The sequence below is a fragment of the Schistosoma haematobium genome, chromosome ZW (genome assembly GCF_000699445.3).
Source record: "Schistosoma haematobium chromosome ZW, whole genome shotgun sequence".
Classification (NCBI taxonomy): domain Eukaryota; kingdom Metazoa; phylum Platyhelminthes; class Trematoda; order Strigeidida; family Schistosomatidae; genus Schistosoma; species Schistosoma haematobium.
In genome coordinates this window covers 76,284,137-76,305,092 of record NC_067195.1, presented here as the reverse complement: position 1 = coordinate 76,305,092, position 20,956 = coordinate 76,284,137, and the positions used below count along the sequence as shown (strand labels likewise).

Sequence of the window (20,956 nt, the reverse complement as noted above, 5' to 3'; positions counted from 1 at the left end):
AAGACTTCTCGACCTTGAGTATGCGGACGATATTGTCTTACTGTGCGATAATGCCCAAGCCATGCAATCCGCACTTAATCAGTTGACAATCAATGTCCGTAGGTATGGTATGTGCTTTGCACCTTCGAAGTGCAAAGTACTTCTACAAGACTGGCAGGACCTTGATCCTGTACTCACCCTGGATGGTGAGCAGATAGAAGTAGTCGAGAAGTTCGTCTATCTAGGTAACTACATAAGTACTAGTGGTGGCGTGAGTGATAAGATCAACGCACGTATAGTGAAAGCTAGAGCGGCTTCTGCCAATCTGGGCCATCTTTGGCGCCTTCATGATGTTAGTCTGGCTGTAAAAGGTCGGATCTGCAACGCGTCGGTGAGAGCAGTTTTGCTCTATGCTTGTGAAACCTGGCCTCTCCGAGTTGAGGATGTTAGACGAGTCTCTGTGTTTGATCATCTTCGTCTCCGAAGGATCGCTAACATCCAGTGACAACACCATGTTAGTAATGCAGAGGTTCGACATCGTGTGTTCGGGCAAAGCGACGACAATCCAATTGGTTTCACCATCTTGAAACGCCGACTTCGGTGGCTTGGACATGTTCTACGAATGTCATTTCAGAGAATTCCACGTCGTGCATTATCTGCCGACTCTGGGACTGTTTGGAAAAAGCGGAGAAGTTAGTATATGACATTGTGTCGTGGTATGAAAGAAAGCTGCAAAGGACTGTCTTGTGTTGGTCCTTCACGACTCCCTGGCTGGGGTCCTAGAGATGGTGCAACACAGTGGCTAGAGACGTTATCAGATATGGCTCAGAACAGAAGGTAGTGGCGATCCTGCTGTAACCTTTTATTTTCTTCATAAAAAGTGGTTGCATCTTCCTTAACTGAAAGATTACTTCTGGTTGTACCTTTCCATTCCCCTCATTATTATTATTATTATTATTATTATTATTATTATTATTACACTGGTCTAGTCGTTATTGTTCCTCTTCTTGTTTTTTTCTCTTTTACGCTCCTTACCTCCTTTTACTCTCTTCTCATTCTCATTGTTTTGTGTGGCGCATATATGTTTGGTGCCCTCTTGTACAAATACTTATGTGTTAAAATAAATAAATAATTACAGTCAACCACTCCTAGTTTAATCTATTGTAATTATGTTAATGGTCAGTGTTATCAATCCTCCTGAACTATGTTTCGAATTAGATAAACATGTTTATTTGTTTAGAAAATGTGCTTTATCAATGTGCAAAACAAATTAATTTTATTTCTTGGTAAATGTCTTTGCAAAAGGTATGGTATCACTCTAATTGTTCTACACGTGGTCGTGGCTGTTATAATACTCGTTTGTTAGATCAAGGCGGTTGTTGTACTTGGTATAACGAGCCTAATTTATTAAGCGAAATTGAAGAACACTTAGGTGTGACTATCGATACGGTGGACAAAAATTTAACTATACCCGTAGATGCATTTGATGGGAAAGTTGTATATGGCCAGAAATTGAAAAAAAGTAAGCTTTGCTTATAAAAAATATAATATATTGATGTTTGTAGTTAATATTGTTCGTATTTTGAACTACTGTAACATATTTAATGAATTGGGAACGATTTTTAGCCATCATTTGTAAAAATTTTATCTTCATTGATTGAATTAGCCAACAAGAAACTGACTAACTAGGTTTACGCATGCTAATCATTGTAGTCATACCCGACCGAAAAATCTGCTGTTAAGTAAATTAAATTGGTAATCTGACTTATTGTTATTGAACTTATTCGATTATTGACTGTTAAAACAAGTTTATCTTTGAAGTATTTACAAGGTATATTCTGCTTTGCAAATTGTTGTATTATACAATATTGTTAAAACGTGGGTAAACAATTACGCAAACATTATCTAAGAAATTACCGATCATTAATTATTACTTTGTTAAGGTTAAGTAAAAAGCTCATAACTTATTAGTTCAAATGAATTGGACAAACACACTCCTACCAACCGTTTATTGAAGACATCATTCATTCAACTTGCCCTCGACATTCAATACTTTAATTGATATCTTGTCCCATTAGCTTACCCTTTCAGTCTTGATCGTGTGACTAATAAAATTTGCGATAATATTGTCTTTGAATGAAATAAAAAGGATTATATTCTCTAAAAGTACTTTTTCACGTTATGTTCTTTAAGTTCCCAAAAGTTGATTTTTGTGCAATATTAACTAAAATCATCTGGAAAGCTTCCCAAAACCAGACAGATTGGGTTACCTGTTTTTGATATAGTTTTATGACGCCTTAGTAGCATACCTCCTCAAGTTCACCAGGAAGAAAATCAAGTACTTGTAAAACTTTTACTACAATCATAATATCATTCAGCCACTGAACTTAGATTTATTATTGTGTTGAATTAGAAGTTGTCTTTAGTATGGAGTTTTAAACGTGAACTGAGTTAGTTATGTAAATCCTCCGTGATTTCTAGCTGTTTCCAAGCTGCCATGAAAAGTGTCTTAGATTTTTACCTATTCTTCAAAGTCACGTGCATGATTAAATTGACAAACTCTAGCTAACACGAAACATATAAGGAGAATTTTTTGCTGGTTTCCTTCAACTACCACCTAACATCTCAATATAGTGTATGCAATGTCAACTCACTTATATTAGTGATCACTTTCCAAACTGATCGATAGAGTTAAGCCATAGTTAAAGGACAATAAGTAAAGATGGCACTGGTCACTTACTAGTCAAGGTTCAACCAACTGTACATAGATAATTTACTTAACACCCATGATGTGTTTCCAAAAACGTTTACCCAAAATTATTAATCCCTAATGAATAAAATATAGACAATAATTCTCAATATGGGGTAGTAGACGTCAAGTATTTTTGCAAAACTGAATATTCTAGATTCGAGTCCTGTGTGCGAGATCGTGGATGCGCACTCCCCATACAAGGATAAACCGGCCGTTTAGTGCTTCCTGGTTCTCATTAGTAGCCTAATATTCTTTGTTAATTATAACAAAAAACTCTCCACATTACAATCACCATCTATCGATACCAATTTTCATTTTGCATTTTCTTCAAAGAATACACTTTTTATTCAATTGTTAAGTCTTCTTCATCTATCTCTTCATCAAAATTTACGTTTGTCTCTTTTGTTTGCTTTTATCTCACATAGCGGCGCCTAAATATGAAAGTCATGTGAATATTTTAGCATCCTCCGTTAAAGAACTGGATAATCTTGAAAAGCGATCACAACAAGATTTTTTGCGTTTACGATATGACGAAGAATTAGCAATATGAAGTGATATGGAGTTAATTTCTCATTAATTGAGTTGTTGTTACTGTTTTTTTTGTTTTGCTGAGTTTGTTTATTTCTCCGTAATAACACTAATGATAATAATGATCGTTACTATTATTCACTTGTAATTTTGCCAACAAATGAATGAGTGGAAATGGTCTGTGGATATTATACTTAAAGACGCTGGTTAATTAATATATTTTAAATTAACATTTACGCTGTATTGTGTATGTCTTTCACTTATTGCGCAAGCTCGTTATTTAAAATATAAATTTTGATGTGGATGTTCTGAAGATAATCTAAATAAACAGTTGTTCATTGGATTATTTGTGTATTTCACCTTGTTAACCAAATTTTACTCGAGAAGTAATACTGTTATTCGTAGACGTATATCTAGTTAGTATGGCTGGTTTAATTGTCATGTCCAGTTTATCAGTTTTTTATATTTAGACAAATTAGATTGCTCTTTTGAGTATTGACCTATGAAAACGAACTCCCAGTACTTTGATACAACAGATGCTGATTTCCATCTACAAATCCACAATTTATCACAAATAAGATATATACCTAGGTGTCTTTCCCTATCGCTTAGTTTACCTACTTGAGCATTAAAGTCACCGGTCACTATTACTACATCCGAGCGCTTAGCTTTTCGGAGAAGGTCCGAAAGCTTTCTGTAAAACTCATCTTTTACATCATCTGAGCTGCAGTCAGTGGGAGAATAGGCAGAGACGACGAAGAGGCAACGACGAGTGTTTCTATCTTTCCGGATTCTTACTGTTCCGTTCAGTCGGACAGCGCACAAACGACTGTCTACTGGGATCCACTCTAAGAGAGCTAGTTCTGCCCTAGGACTCAATGCTATACCTACGCCGGCGAGGCCACGGGAAGCAGAATCAGGGCTTCTAGATACACGAAGCGTAAATCGAGTCGGTTCCTTATTTTGGCATGGTGAGGTCAAATGAATGACGCTACTTGGATCCTGTATGCGCGTTTCGGAGACGCAGCACACATCGATGGCGCGAGATTCTAAAGTTTTAGCTAAGGAAGCCTGCTGTCCTATTTGGCAAAGTGTTCGTACGTTAAAAGCTCCTACGTGTAGTTTAGAGCGTGGTTTCAGGAGACCAGGAATGGCGTTCCACGTACTCGAATCGTTTGCCCTAGCGGTGCGAGGTGATAAAGAGACGTGGGGAGGGTTAGTCGGGGAGATAAGAGAGGTATTAGAAGGTGTAGGAGAGATTTGAATGTGACCACCTTGGTCTCTTGTGCTGTCACGGGTATGAGGGCTGATATCACTTCCCGGCTGCCCACACCGTGGAAGGGTATTTCTTGAGGAACCTGAAAAGGAAATTGGATTAGTGTTGGTCTTGACGACCTGGGAGCGTGACCGCAGAGCCCAAGTGACAACTGCTTGAGGCCGGTCGCGCACGGCCTTTTTGTGGAAGGTTTTTGACGTGTTAGCTCCGTTCTTCAAATGGCCTTACCGCCGGAGACGGAAATCCGTGAGGTAAGGAGAGGTGTGACATTTTTAGGGTCGACCTTCTCTAACCCCACCCCTCCTTGTGGGAAGGCAGCATCGCTGTCATGCTGGTTGTCCGAGGGAAACACCTTACTGCTGTCACACCTCTCTACAGTCAGCAGTACGACTTCGCCCTCAGACCTTGAGTTGCTGCTTTTAGTCTTACCGTTCACCAATCGACCTGCCTGGCATGGTAGAACCTGCAGGAACATATGTTCCAGCCAATATAGCTCGGTTGGGTCATCACGATAGGCAAGCCCGACCACCGCGTCAAGGTAGCAGCTTCGATCGGTGTTTTATCAAAGTACTGGGAGTTCGTTTTCATAGGTCAATACTCAAAAGAGCAATCTAATTTGTCTAAATATAAAAAACTGATAAACTGGACATTACAATTAAACCAGCCATACTAACTAGATATACGTCTGGTGTCGTGGCTCAAAGAACAGATAATGGCGACCGTCTGTTGCAGCTATGCTCAGATAACCGCCTGTTCCTTGCAAATACTAACTTTAAACATAAGGAAAAACATCTTTTAACATGGAGACCCCCTAATTCGTCCCAACGTTGGACCCAAATAGATCACATCGCTATCAGCCACCGATGGAGGGGCTCGATAGAAGACTGTCGCTCATTCTGGAGCACATGCCTAGATTCAGATCATGCTCTAGTGCGAGCGCGTATTTGCTTGCGTCTTACTGGACGTAGGAAAGACGCTGCAAGGAAACCTCTTAGGGGCCTACTTAATGATAGTCAAGCTAAGAGTATATTTCAGGAACAACTAGGAAAACAGTTAGCCAGCCATGAATGTGATGCCCACCCCGATGCAGCATGGAATGATATCCGAAAAGCTGTGGAAACAGCAGTGATATCTGCTAGTAAAGTAAACCAGAAGGTTAGGGAGCAACACTGGATCTCAGCAGCATCTATCTCACTGATAGATGCTCGGAAACTCATTCCACCTGGCTCTGAACATAATGAGGAGCGGAGTCAGCTTAAGCGCAAGCTGACAAGAAGCCTACGCAATGATCGCGAACAGTGGTGGGTGGCGAAAGCAAGAGAGATGGAAAAGGCAGCGGCAATAGGTAATAGCAGACAATTGTTCAGACTTGTTAAGGAAACCGGTATTAGGAAACCGACTGTTAGTGAAACAATTTCAGAGAAAGATGGACATATTATTCATTCTCAATCCAGGAGATTGGATCGATGGGCAGAACACTTTAGGGATCAGTTCAACTTGCCTTCAGCCACACTTCGGTTTCCCACAATCTCTAGTCAACCTGAATGGCAAGTTAATGTAGGTCCTCCGTCCCTTTACGAAGTTGAAAAAGCCATAGGAAATCTGAAACGAGGGAGAGCAGCAGGCCCTGACAGGTTTACTCCTGAGATTTTTAAGGACGGTGGTCCAGTATTAGCAATGAGATTAACCGAGGTCTTAGGTAGAATTTGGGAACTGGACGTAATCCCATCTGACTGGTCTCAATCACTGATTGTGCCAGTCTATAAGAAAGGACAAAAGTCCTCTTGTGACAATCACAGAGGAATCAGTTTGACTAATATAGTGTCTAAAATATTAGCTTCAATAATACTTCGACGCCTAACTAAAGCTCGTGAAGAGCAGACCAGAGAAAATCAGGCTGGTTTTCGACCTGGACGTGGTTGTATAGACCACATATTCACACTACGTCAGGTTCTAGAACACAGACACACATTCAGACGCCCCACAATGGTAGTATTTCTCGACCTTAAGGCGGCATTCGACTCTGTTGATCGTGAGGTTCTATGGCAGTGTTTGTCACTGAAAGGAGTACCAAAGAAGTACATTAACCTTATAAAGGCTCTCTACTCGAACACAACTGGTAGAGTGAGAGCTTATGGCGAACTGTCATCAGAATTGATTACCTCAAGTGGTATTCGTCAGGGCTGTCCACTCTCCCCATTCTTGTTCAACTTTGTGGTCGACGTACTTTTAGAGATAACACTGTCCTCATGTAAATTTACAGGGGTTGAACTTCTACCGGGAGGTTCACTTGTTGACTTAGAATATGCAGATGACATAGTTTTATTTGGTGAAGACGCTGACAAAATGCAGAGTCTTCTGACCACTCTAAGCAACAATGCAAGCATGTTCGGGATGCGATTCTCTCCCTCGAAATGCAAAATGTTGCTTCAGGATTGGGTTACATCGACACCCGAACTAGTGATAGGGAGTGAAGTAGTTGAGTGTGTCGACCGCTTCACTTATCTTGGAAGTCTCATCAGTCCTTGTGGTCTGGTGTGTGACGAAATCTCAGCACGGATACAGGAGGCTCGAATAGCTTTTGCCAACTTGCGTCATTTATGGCGTAGGCGAGATATCCGTCTATCAACCAAAGGACGTGTTTACTGCGCAGCAGTTCGTTCCGTCCTACTTTATGGCAGTGAAACATGGCCGGTAAGAGTAGAGGATATCCGTAGGCTACTAGTATTTGATCATAGGTGTCTTCGAAACATTGCTCGTATATCATGGGACCATCGAGTAAGTAACACAGTTGTTAGGAAACGGGTACTAGGTAAGGATGGCAAATCAATTGATGACGTAGTGAAACTTCATCAGTTGAGATGGTTGGGACACGTGTTACGTATGCCCAACGACCGACTGCCTCGACGTGCTATGTTCAGTGGTATAGGAGTAGGGTGGAAGAAAGCTAGGGGCGGCCAGACCAAAACATGGCACAAGTCCATGAAGTCACTGACAAGTGGACTGAGTCATGTTGGTAGGTGTAGACTACTTGGTTGGGGACCGCGAGATGATAGCAACCGATGGTTAGAGACCCTGAATGACATGGCTCAAAATCGTTTGCAATGGCTAATGTGGTGTGGCAACTTGAACTGATGTACGTACGTACGAAGTTCTACGTTGTTACTGACTGACCACGGTATATTATAATTCATTCAAAATCATATTAACACAGTTGACTACCTGTTTAACACATGCTGTATGATGACTTTCTTTTACCAAATAGTATATCGACACCTAAATGAGCATAATATGAACTTTGAGTATTGATTGTTTTTGTATGGAAACTGAACATCAGATTGTCAACTGTTTCATTTAAAAAATAATTTAGTTGAAAAGAACACTCAATCTTCTATTCTTAATTTAAAGCAAGTATCTCCTTTTATATATTTCGACAAAACAACTCTGTCTTCTCATTGTTCTATCGGAATTCTTAATTCGATTAAAGGTGGCCTAAGTCAGTTCGCTCTCCATTATTCATATTTTCAGTAGACTCATTTTTATTAGAAAAGGTGAATAAAATAACTGGTGTTATAGTCTTTTCAGATATTTAGATCACATTATAATTAATAGATTAACTTGCGATAATATAAAATGTTTGAATTTCATTACATGAAATGGTTTATTACATAAACCACTGTAAAACCACTAAAATTAATTATTAATTCGTTAAAATATTTCTAGATAAGTTGTCGTCGCCAAATGTCTACGGGCATTTTTCTGGGTTTATAGAGTAACTACTGAAAAAATTAACTACATGCTTTTATAAATCTTTAAATATTTTGAATTGATGTACGAAATCGGCGCTTAAACATTTTTACCCAGTCACATGTCTTAAGTGAGACATTTTTAAAACATATTTTACGTATGACATAATTCGAATTAATTACAAATGTCTAGTACAACATTTTTACCGTTCAATTGTTAGAAAACTGACTGAACAATTTAATTATTTTGCAATAGTGTTTTATTCAATCGGTCTTTTAATATCAATTTCAGTTGTGCATAGTAAACATAGATCAGCCAGTCAGTCAGCGACAACGTAGGACCAGGCACATATATGCATCGGTCCAAGTTGCCATACCTCATTAACACAATAAGATGAACACCGGATTCATAAAAGTAGTCAATTCAGAGGTGGTAATATATAAAAGAAAGATTGCAATAAGGATATAGTACAGGAAGAAAGAATTAGTTCGTAGAAAGAAAGATATGAAGCGATTTTAATCTCTTAGTTTAAAGGAAGACAGAGTGTGTATACACCGACGCCATTGTGATCGATTCTGAGCCATGTCACCAAGAGTCTCCAACCATTGGTTACGATAGTCGCGCGGACCCTAACCAAGTAGTCTGCATCTACCAACATGGCTCAGACTAGAGGTTAGTGACTTCGAGCACTGATGCCACGTTTTGGTTTGGCCGCCCCTAACTTTCTTCCAACCATTTCCAATACCGGATAGCATTGCACGTCGTGGTAATCAGTGTTCGGGCATACGTAACACGTGACCCAGCCATCTCAGTCGATGAAGATTCACAACCTCATCAAATGATTTACCATCATTCCCTAATACCCTGCGTCTAACCTCACTATTACTTACCCGGTGATCCCAGCAGACGCCAGCAATATTTCTAAGGCATCTGTGGTCAAATACTAGTAGCTTACGAGTGTCTTCTACTCTTAATGGCCATGTTTCGCTGCCGTAAATTAAAACAGAACGGACTGCCGCGCAGTATACTCGTCCTTTTATTGATAGACGGATATCTCGCCTTCGCCATAGGTGACGCAAGTTGGCAAAAGCCGATCGAGCTTTTCGAATCCGTGCTGAGATTTCGTCAGACACCAACCCATTAGGGCTGATCAGACTTCCAAGATAAGTGAAGTTGTCGGGGCGTTCGACTACTTCACTCCCTATCATTAGTTCAGGTGTTGACGCGGACTGGTCCTGAAGCAACAACTTGCATTTAGAGGGAGAGAAGTGCATTCCAAACATTCTAGCATTGTTGCTCAGTGCTACCAGAAGACTCTGCATTTTGTCAGCGTCTTCACCAAACAGGACTATGTCATCTGCATATTCTAAGTCGATAAGTGGACCTCCTGGTAGGAGATCAATACCCGAGAACTCAGTCGACGAGAATGTTATTTCCATCAGTAGATCTATGATGAAGTTAAACAAAAATGGAGAAACTGAACAGCCTTGACAGACACCACTAGAAGGGTTGCAAAAGCAGATGACAGTTCGCCATAACCTCTGACTCGACTAATAGTGTTCGAGTAAAGAGCCTGTACAAGGTTTATGTACTTCTGAGGTACAGCTTTCAATGACAGACACTGCCACAGAACCTCGCGGTCTACCGAGTCAAATGCTGCTTTTAAGTCGAGAAAGACCACCATTGTCGGACGCCGGTAAGTATGCCTATGTTCTAGAACCTGACGAATGGTGAATATGTGGTCGATGCAGCCACGACCAGGTCTGAAGCCAGCTTGATTCTCTCGTGTTTGCAGTTCACGAGTCTTAGTTAGGCGTCTGTTAATTATCGAGGCTAGTATTTTAGATACTATATTAGTTAAACTAATCCCTCTATGGTTGTTACAGGATGATTTTAACCCTCTCTTATATATTGGGACGATAAGTGATTGTGACCAGTTAGATGGAATAACGTCTAACTCCCAGATCTTAGCTAAAATATTAGTCAACCTAATCGCTAAAATTGGACCACCATCCTTAAAGACCTCTGGAGCCAATCCATCTGGACCAGCTGCCCTTCCTCGTTTCAGATTAACTATAGCCTTTTGGACTTCAGCAAGAGTTGGGGGACTTACTTCAATGTTCCATTCACGCTGTCTGGGAATGGAGGGTAGTTGTAGAGTAGCTGAAGGCCAGTTGAACTGTTCACTGAAATGTTCCGCCCATCGTTCTAAACGTCTGGACTGGGAGCAGATGAGGGTGTCGTCTTTTTTCGAAATAGTCTGACCTAGATCTGATTTGTTGTCGCTCTTCATCGTGTTCAGAGCCTGATGGGATGTTTACGAGAATCCATCAGTGCTATAGACCTTGAGGAAATCAATTGGTTCTTTGTAACCCTGTGGTTTAAATCATTGATAGATTTCACTGCTGTTTCCATAGCTGTTTGTACAGCTTTCCAAGCAACATCTGGGTCAACCTCGTTTTCAGAACTACCTAATTGTGACCTCAGTTGTTCCTGGAACCTACTTTTGGTTTTCTCGCTACTCAATTCAGTTCTAATGGGTCTTTTTACTGAGGCTTTTTTGCGTCCAGTGAGGCGCAAGCAGATGCGTGCTCGTATTAGGGAGTGGTCGGAATCCAAGCAGGTACTTTAGGATGAGCGACAATCTTCTACCGACCCTCTCCAACGATGATTGATGGCAATATGGTCTATTTGAGTCCATCGTTGGTTTGGTGTAGGGGGTCGCCATGTTAGACGATGTCTCTACTTATGCTTAAAATTTGTGTTTGCTAAAAATAAACGATTGTTTGAGCACAGTTGTAGCAGACGACCACCATTATCTGTTCGTTGTGCAGGAATACTAAAATACCCACCTAAATGCCTTTCTGTTTGGTTTAAACTACCTATCTAGGCATTAAAGTCACCTGCTACGAGTACTATGTCTGAGAGTTTAGCTTTTTAAAGTTCATATAGCTTTCTGTAAAATTCATCTTTCACTTCATCTGAGCTGCAGTCGGTGGGAGCGTAGGCAGAAACAACAAAAAGGCAACGACGTGTGTCCCTATCCTTTCGAGTTCTTACGGAGCCGTTTAGCCGAACAGCACATAGACGACTGTTGACGGGGATCCACTCTTACATTGTTTGTCCCGCCCTCATGCTTAGTGCTATGCCTACTCCTGCCAGTCCACGAGAGCTGGTCGTCGAGTCACCAGATAAACGGAGGGTGTCTCGTCGGCTCTCCGTTTTGCCGAGGTGAGGTCAAGTGAATGACCACACTGGGATCCTGTATGCGTGTTTCAGAGACACAGCATACATCAATGGTACGAGATTATAGGGTTCTAACCAGGGAAGCCTGTTGACCGATTTGACATAGGGTTCGTACGTTGAAGGCTCCAATGTGTAGTTTGGAGCGAGGTTTCAATAGACCTGGGACAGTGTTTTGAGCACTAAAATCGTTGGCTATGGTGACACTTAAGGAGGAAACCAAAAGAGGAAGTTTAGAGGTGAAATTCAATGCAGGAGGAATAATAGAAAGTGAAGACGGAGGTTGATTATGAATACAGTGGTCTTGACTGCTGTTAAAGGCATGAGGACGATTATCACTTCTCGGTTGCCCACACCGTGGAAGGGTTCTTCCAGAGGTACCTGGAAAGGAAATTGGATTACAGGTGGTCTTAGTGACCTGAGAGCGTGAACGCAGTGCAGTGCCCAAGGGACAACTGCTTGAGGTCGGTTACACACGACCTTTCTGTGAGTAATTTTTGTGTTAGCTCCGTACTTGTTGAGACCTTATCGCCGGAGACGGATATCCGTGGGATAAGGCGAGGTGTGCATTTTTAGGGTCGAATTTTTCTAACCCCACCCCTCCTTGTGGGAAGGCAGCATCGCTGTCATGCTGGTTGTCTGAAGGAAACACCTTACTGCAGTCACACCTCTCTACAGTCAGCAGTACGACTTCGCCTTCGGACCTTGGGTATGTTGCTTTTAGTCTTACCGCTCTTCAACCGACCTGTCTGACATGGTAGGACATTGAGGAACGGTTATTCCAGACAGTATAGCTCGGTTGCTTCATCACGATAGGCAAGCCCGACCACCACGTTAAAGTAGCAACAACTAATATCAACTATTCAACATTCACACAACAACACACCTAGTTGATGCCTATCAACATACATCACATCCGTATCTCATTGTTTGGGCTTAGTGAAGACAATGGAATGTTAAAAGCTTTTACCTAAGTAAATAAAGTTGCTTTATTAGTTCTCATGTGCTGTGCTCATAACAAGAGGTAAAAAATAGTTAATTAAGAATTATTCGATGCTTTGAAGCTGATTTTTATGCCACAAATATGACTAGATAACGAATCCTCAGCCTTCAAAAGCTTTTAAGTGACCAAGAAATCATAGCCTCACACAGGACTCCACTGTTTAATGGGATCACGTGAGTGGGTTATTTTACATAAATGTTAGAGTGAAGAAGTGAACATTCGACGGTCATAATAAATAGCTAGATATTCAATTCTTGAACTATATACAAGATATACGCTTCAACAACTTTGCGAAATAAATAGTATATGAACTTAATATGCTTTCAACATCATGAGAATGCAACCACTTGATTCATTCTATATCGTGGGCCGGTTATCTTGATTAAAGCAGTCAATTGCCTCATACCAGTTGTATCGTACTCAGTTAATCACTTTGTAAAGTATTTACTGTCTTGTAGTTTTATTATTTTGTTCTACTCTGGAGCTCTCTAGTGCAGAACTTTTATCGGTCTCTGTCAATTAAATTTGTCCAATAGTCACTTTAAATACTATCCTCGAATGAAATAGCTGACACATTTCCCGAAACTATTCGCTTCATTTCCAATGATTTCACCTTAGTATATATCAGATAACTATCGGTTTAGGCTAATACTCTTTAATGCATTCTATTTCGCTAGTGACTTGGAATGTTAAGGCGCTGTTGGGCTTGACAACAAGGCAGCTAACAACCTAGGGAACGTTATAAATTAAACCATCCTTCAGTGAGTTAATCATGTACTATCTTCCTTCTACATCTAATTTTAACAGTTCTCCAATTTCTCGGCAAGCGTTATGGATACTAACAGCATCTGAAATGCCTAGTGAAATGTTTCATTAGTCAATAGTTTAGTCCTTATCATAATATTTTTTTGTATTTTGCTGCCCACCTGCCTAGTGAACCTGAAAAAAACAGTAAGTCATGGTTTGAAGAAGTTTCAAGGCATCAGCTTCAGATAACTATTTTCTGTGCTAAAGACAAATAACTCTAACTTGATAATGACTAGGATTTTCAATTATAGCTATCAGAGCGGTGTAGTTGAAATAAATTGTGATTATAAAATTTTTATATTTTACGGGAAGATTAATGAGTTTAATCAATATGAAACCATATACCGAAATCTTGAACTTCTAGCAATAGCCTGATTTTATCAAAATTATTAGTGACTGTAATTGTCTAAATAGGCTTAAATTAACTATCTAGCCGTTGACTAATTTGAACGCCCTTAGCTATCTGTTAAAAGCAAAATGTCTCATTCTCTTATAGGGATTCGGAACTCTCAATAACTTTGGAATATTGAATTTTCAAGAATCAGTTCTACAAAGCTATATTGTTTCTGATTTGTTAAACTTATCTTTTCATTTTGGTCACTGTAGAATTTCTAACAGGAAAAATAGTCACCCATTGTCTTACGGAGGCTATCCAATTTACTTCTACTCGCTACTCATACAAGTGATACTCAAGATTTACACTTTCTTTCCAGTCCTATTCCTACTCAACAATGTAAACAAGATCACTGTGCCAACATTTTCGATTTGAACTGCTTCATATGTATTAAAAATGTTTCACTTCCATTAGGAGCATCAGATATGTCAAGTGTGTTCATATACCTCACTAATATGTATCGAATAGATTCCAACTCTTTTGAATTGCTCTTAAGCTTCTAACATTGTTCATCATGATGTCAACTGACCATATTGCTTGATTTGTGCGATCTGAACAAAACTAAAGACTAGATAGTATAGCGTTGTTCATGAATTGAGTATTCAGTTGGTGTGTTAACATCCATTCGTTTGATTCATTAATCAGAAATAGTAAGGTTATCTAAAGTTCGTTACAAAATATTCAATTCAGTAAGGTCTATTATCCATAAAACTTATTACTAAGTTGATAAACCTTTTGCTAATAAAAACATAACTAGTTAATCAACGTTAAAATTCCAACTGCTCTAATCATATGTGATATTTTTCAAACAACCGACTGATAAGTAGTGCATTGTTTTGCCTTTCAAAAAATCTTGTTTACATAATTCTTTGATTATATTTCTACTAAATAAATAACATGCCAGCTTCTATGTCCGCAAAACTACCCAACATTTTTTTACTGAGTTCTCCAGAGTATAGGAGGAGGGTGTGATTCATATCATGAATGAAAAACTCATTGCTACGTTTGGTTTACTAACTGTTCCTATTGATTATTCCACTTGGCTGTTTTTTGGTAGATATAAACGTATTTAGTTCAGTGGCAATAATAATACTTGGTAACGATAAACAATGACTTTTTTCTCCTACATTATGCCTGTTTATTCCACTGAAATATGATACATATATCGATTTGTTAATTATTCAGTATAAATTCAGCTTTCGAAACAGCGGTGAAACGATGTACATGAATAAGTGTCAATACACACGCACACGTAATCATAAAAGAGATGACATTCAACTTCAACTTAATTAGTGTATATATAAAGAGGGATATCAGTAATCTGTGAACTCTGGGATTGGTAAAGATTCTGTTGGGTGATTCAAGAAATGTTTTGTAGAACTTGATTTTTATACAAAATTATCTTATTCGGATACTGTCAAACTAAAGTCATAGTCATCTAAACAAACGCAACTCTGTGTTTATTAATCGTTGTGTTTCAGATATGCAAATTATTAGAACGGTAAATAATTGTAGTTGTAGATGCAATAAATAAATCGAGTACCTACGTGGGGGGAGAATACAATATTCATTCACCCCACTGTCGGAGTGGATTACGGTAGTGTGCTTTCAGAGTAAGATAACGTCAGTCCCTTGTGTTAGTTGGCAAAGACACCAAATGTAGTAAAGAAATACTCAGGAGGGGAAACAAATTTGTCGTTTTGTGCCAAATCACACAGTGACTCAGTAAAACAGGAAAATCATACATTAAATACATCATTCGTACAGCTTCTTTGCATTGTCCTTTACATACTTCACCTTTCCTTTAATTCTGTTGTTATTTAGATTTTTTCCTGTTCTCTTTATTTCAATATTCTCCTGTCAGATATTCCGCTATTGAATGCCGCTACATACTACGTATATATGTCAGCTTAAGTAGCATGCACCACAACCAATATGTCTATTTAACGGTATTTCAATCAGAATAAATTTAATGTGGTCAGAAGTAGTAAAAGGGTGTTATGAATTTTGATTTATACTTATTGTTTTGTGGATATTATAGTAATTCTAATAGTTGAGATCATGAGTCAATTGAAGCTACACTACCATGGAAAACCTGGAAGCATTGGACCGGCTTCTAGAGGTATTTATTGAAGTTCTAGTGAGAAGCAGTGACCAGTGGAGTTCAACCGAGTTTTTTGTCAGATAGTAACTCGCTGAAGATAATGGTGGATGTGTCGCTCAATTCCGTAGATTAGTTAAAGTTAGACATCAGCACCGTTGGTTGCCGGCTCAGTGATCTAGAGGTTAAGCGCTCGCCCACGAGACTGATAGGTCCTGGGTTCGAATCTCGCGAGGAGGAATCGTGGATGCGCACTGTTGAGGAGTCCCGTAGTCGGAAGAAACGGCTGTCCAGTGCTTCTAGATTTTCCATGGTGGTCTAGCTTCAATTCACTCATGATCTCAACTATTAAAATCATACTTATTAGTTAATTTTTATCAAGAACTTGATTTGGTTAGACCATATTTTATGGATGACCTTTGAGCGACACCAGAGTGACCTTGAGAATATCTACCTACTTACTAAGACTACGGGACGTTTATGAGCCACTGTGAGGAATTAGAATTATGATTTACGGTTGATGGTTGGGGTTAGGAATTAGATTTCCATCACGAAGTGAAATCAGCTAAAATGCCAGAACTCTATCTAACCAAGTGGATAAATAAATTTTGCTCTAGAATCCAAGACCTGTTGTCTTATAACTGATTGGTTTGTCCATAAATTACAGTTTCTCCCTTAAAGGTTAGATTCAGTTTAACTGCTGCTGTACTTACTTATTACCTCTAACAATTTTACGGTTGTCTTTGATCATGCTCCATTAAAAGCATTGAACCTATGGTTTAGTCGGAACGTGTTAACACTATATTTGTTATCGGAGGTGGGGCCTGGCTCATATACTGTCAGACTGACATTCAACAATTCGCTGACATCTCGCTTGATGTACCGAATTCATCAATTAAAACTAACGTATTTCCGGTATATTTTATTACTTTGACAGTAATTTCTTCCAGATGAAGCTAAGTGAAGTTTGAAAATCTATTCTTTTTAATTGTGGTTTGAATTATCAGGTTATCTTGACATATTGCTTGATGGTTGAGTCATTGGCTAACCTTTTCTCTCGTTCTTTCTTTCGAATTTCCATGTTGGTTAATTGAACATTCTATACCGCGCACCTCATTCACACTTCCTTAAGTATTAAGCATTTACATTTCAGGTGAAAACCTACCAAATACTAGACAACAGTGGAATCAATCACAACTCTATCTCAGTGACCCAATAGTTGATATCAAGTTTGCTCGAATTCTGTTAACACCTAGGTTTCTTCTAAACGTCATTCTAAAAACCGTTACAGACGATTTTCGATAACCAAACGTAACCATTATTCAATGTCATACTAGTTTTTTCCTAAATTTAATTGATGTGTATCCAACGGTGTTAATGTCTAACTTCAACCAATCCACGAAATTGCGCCTCCGTAACCATTGTCTTCAGTGAGCTGATATCTCACAACAGACCTGGTTGAACTCCACTGGTCACGGTCCTGGGTTCGAATTTCGTGGGGGGCGGGATTGTTGGTACTCACTGCTGAGGAGTCCTATACTAGGACGAAACGGTTGTTCAGTACTTGTAGGTTTCCCATGGTGGTCTAGCTTCAACTGACTCATGATTTCAACTATTGAAATTACTAAAACCTCCACAAAACCCCTCCTGATGATGTGTAGCCATTTGTTTTACACTATGGGTACTAATTTAATTGCATCCTGAACCTGGTCAAGAATACCTTTGAATGTCACGAAAAAATTGTCCTTTATTGTAAATTATCTGAAGTGTACTCTATATTCCACAACATTTTGCTATTTTATGCTAAATAACCTTAAATATCCCACTTAATTCCTAGATGTTACTTAAAATGTTCAGGTCAACCAAGTACAATTTAATTCCAACTAACAAACTAATATTGAATAATTTTGTTGTTTTTGTGAAGATCATTTTCACGATAGACAGAAAATAACTGGGGAACTATCAATGTTTGTAATGCACTAAACAGCTAATTAAAAACTTCTTGGGAGTATTCAATTCTATCTGACGTCATAAATGAGCACTGTCGGGAATTCCTTCACTATCAAAGAACAATTGTTCACTGATTTACAATAATTCTTTAGATAATTTCACTCGATAAAGAAAGCCTTTTTTTAAATGAATGGATGATGTTATATTCTAAGGAAGAATAAATGAATGGTAAAGGCTAGGAATTATTTATTCTGATGGTATCCCACCGAAGATCAATCTATCATTACTACAACCAGTAAATTTCATCAATCTTCACAAAATCACTTCTAAAGAACTATAATCATATATTCGTACAGTTAATGTTTTTATCGAAATACCTAATTACCTTTAATTTTACTGTTTTAGATTTACTATCACTCTCTGTTTATTGATTATGTAAATGAATACATTCAAGAATAAAGATAGTTCGGTGAAGAAAATTTTGTTTACAACGAGTTCATTACATAAATTCCTTTCGATATCTGATTTTCGTAGACAATTCATAACAACTTACCACACCAGACTTTTTCTCTTTAATTACTCAACACAATTCTGTTTGACCATACAGCACTATTGTAGTGAACAAGAACTCGGGTGGGGACAATCGAACGTACTTAACATAACAATTACAGACTATCTCAATAAAATCTGAATACCATATAGTAAATTGTCAATTTGCAAAATATTCATGCATCAAACCAAACTGGACTGTTTCTGTTGCAAACACCAATCCATTGCCTCCCATTCCATTGTTCATGCGTTTTCTTACAAATTCCATTGTGTTCTCGCTCTTCCTTTCTTGATCTTCCCCATTTTCTGCTGCCAGACATCACGTTCTTTTAACTCACGTTATATACTACTCATATCAATATAAGTAGCTCACACCACACTATTATTAGCAAATAAAATTATCTATAAATACGATCGTAAAAATAAATCACCGGAAAGAAAATTTCTCTGAATTATCTTTAGAATTCTTCGAATTCATTCATAGAATTCCCTATTTTTCTTTTCACATGTATTCTTTTAAATAAAGTCTTCTCTTCTCTCTAGTCAACTCCCTAATTTATTCAAAATGGATTCCTTTTCGTTTGTTTGTTTTTTCTTCCCAATAATTAAAATAACATGTGATTTAATAAATTCAATAAAAATATAGATCGATTATTCTAACCTTTCGATAATTATTAGTATTATAAGATTTATTTATCAAAATCAGTTGGTCATTATTGTTTCCTATAGTTTCTTAATATTAATACCTTGTTATTCAAGTTAGGTATTAGGTAGCAGTGGAATTCAGGATGTACATTCCGTCTCATTTTAGATTCGTCAATAGGGAATATCCACATCTCAATGTTAATATTTCACGCTGAGACTCGAATCTAGTAACTTTCACCTTAAAGGATTAACGAGTTTACCTATTGATTTCAGATAGTTATCAGCTCGAGCAATGATTATCAATTTTATTTGAAAGAGTTCATACTTTACCATTACTGATATTTAGAGATGCAGTACATCAGTTTGTTTTGGAACTTGTACATCATGAGTGGGTGACCTCACTATTGTCATTTAGTAACAAGTTTTGTAACGGAGATTGATAAATTACAATTCTTTTCATCGATAGCCAGAAAATATAAATCTTTACAAATAAGATATATATATACTTCTTACCATGAGCTTTCGTTTAGCCTATTAACTACTGTTATATGACTTACTATTCGTAATCTATTGCCAGCTTATTATTCTCAGTCTCCCCTACTCACAGCCACTTTTGGCTTGATCATGTATAATTGTTATTTTTCATTTTATGGTGTGATATGATGGGTTATCTTTGTATATAAACAACGCATGTTCGAAATATAGTTTTCGTATAGCGGAGGCTGGTTACTGAATTCCGGACTCAACGAACAGGATTGGGAGAGAATCGAGGACCAGTAAGAGCTTAGTGTTTACTTAAGGTTATTAGTGCTGAGATCAGAATTCTGATTATTTTTTTATCACGTGATATTAGATTGAGCCATAAGTTCTAATAAGTAATTGTTGGTATCCCCCAACAATCCTTCAATAAGATTTTCAAGAAAAGATAATGAACATTTTATCGAATCAGCATACTCCACAAAATCTTAGAAAATTGACTGATTAAATGTCTTTGTCTGACTGAATTATGACTTACTCTGTCACTAAGTTTAGTATGTTTTTAGGAATTTCCAATAATCTCATGAATTCGCTTGTTTTTTATACCTAAATTAACCTTGAAGGAAATCCATCTTTTCTACCGTTCAGGGTTAAAGTATGAAGGGTTTTGGTGCCCTAGAGAGAGGTAAAGAAATCAGTATCAAGCAGGAATATCAAGGGTTCAGATAGATTCTTCAATATAAACGTAGTTTTCATCGTAGATTTTTTTGCTTGATCCAGATTGCGACTAAGGCAAATCATGATGATTGTTGCGAAGTGAATAATGAAAGCATCAGTTTCACTGGCTGCAACATATGCAGATGTTACTGAAGCTTCAGCTGTTCAGTAATATTAGTATTGTAGAGATATATGCACAGTAAAAATGACAAGCCTACACGTGTCTTTTTAGAGAGTCGGGAGAATCGTTAAAATTAGCGAATCAGTTGTGAGAAAACGAGAATTCAACAGAGGATGTAGTGTTGAAGAAGACTGGGTAAGTAGCACTTCCATAAATATATCTCACAGATCCTTGGAATATACGACAGGTCGTCTCAAATGGGACACTTCAAACGGGTTAAAAAAACCGACAGGCTACAACGATTATGCCAATTATACGGAAATATGTGCAACCGGGTACGACAGTATATGCGGATGATTAGAGAGCGTACCGATGCCTACATAGACTTGATTATGCGTATCGTGTCGTTGTCGACAAGCGGCGTTTTGTGTAACCAACAACTGGAGTGCACACAAACAATACTGAAGCTATCTAGTCAAGGCTGAAAGAGTTCTTACGACCTTATTGTGACTCCAGAGATCGACAATTACGGAGTCATATGGATGACTTTCTCTACCGTATGCACTAAGATCTCTGAACCTCTTTCTAACCTTGAAAAGTTTTTAAACCACGTAAATGAAGTGTAACCACTCTAATTCTTTGGTTTTGTATAAAATATTTTCAATGT

At 38.3% G+C, this 20,956-nt stretch overlaps 1 protein-coding gene across 1 annotated transcript in view; it reads left to right on the top strand.

Annotated features, from left to right (window-relative positions):
• DDX1 (ATP-dependent RNA helicase ddx1) overlaps nucleotides 1–3,602 on the top strand; it is a 40,018-nt gene extending 36,416 nt beyond the window's left edge. The window contains exons 16-17 of the mRNA XM_051218870.1: nucleotides 1,285–1,501; nucleotides 3,157–3,602. Of these exons, the coding sequence (XP_051072506.1) occupies nucleotides 1,285–1,501; nucleotides 3,157–3,281 (342 nt within the window). The 3' untranslated portion in view covers nucleotides 3,282–3,602. The remainder of the gene's footprint in view (nucleotides 1–1,284; nucleotides 1,502–3,156) is intronic.
• The last annotated feature ends 17,354 nt before the right edge of the window (nucleotides 3,603–20,956 follow it).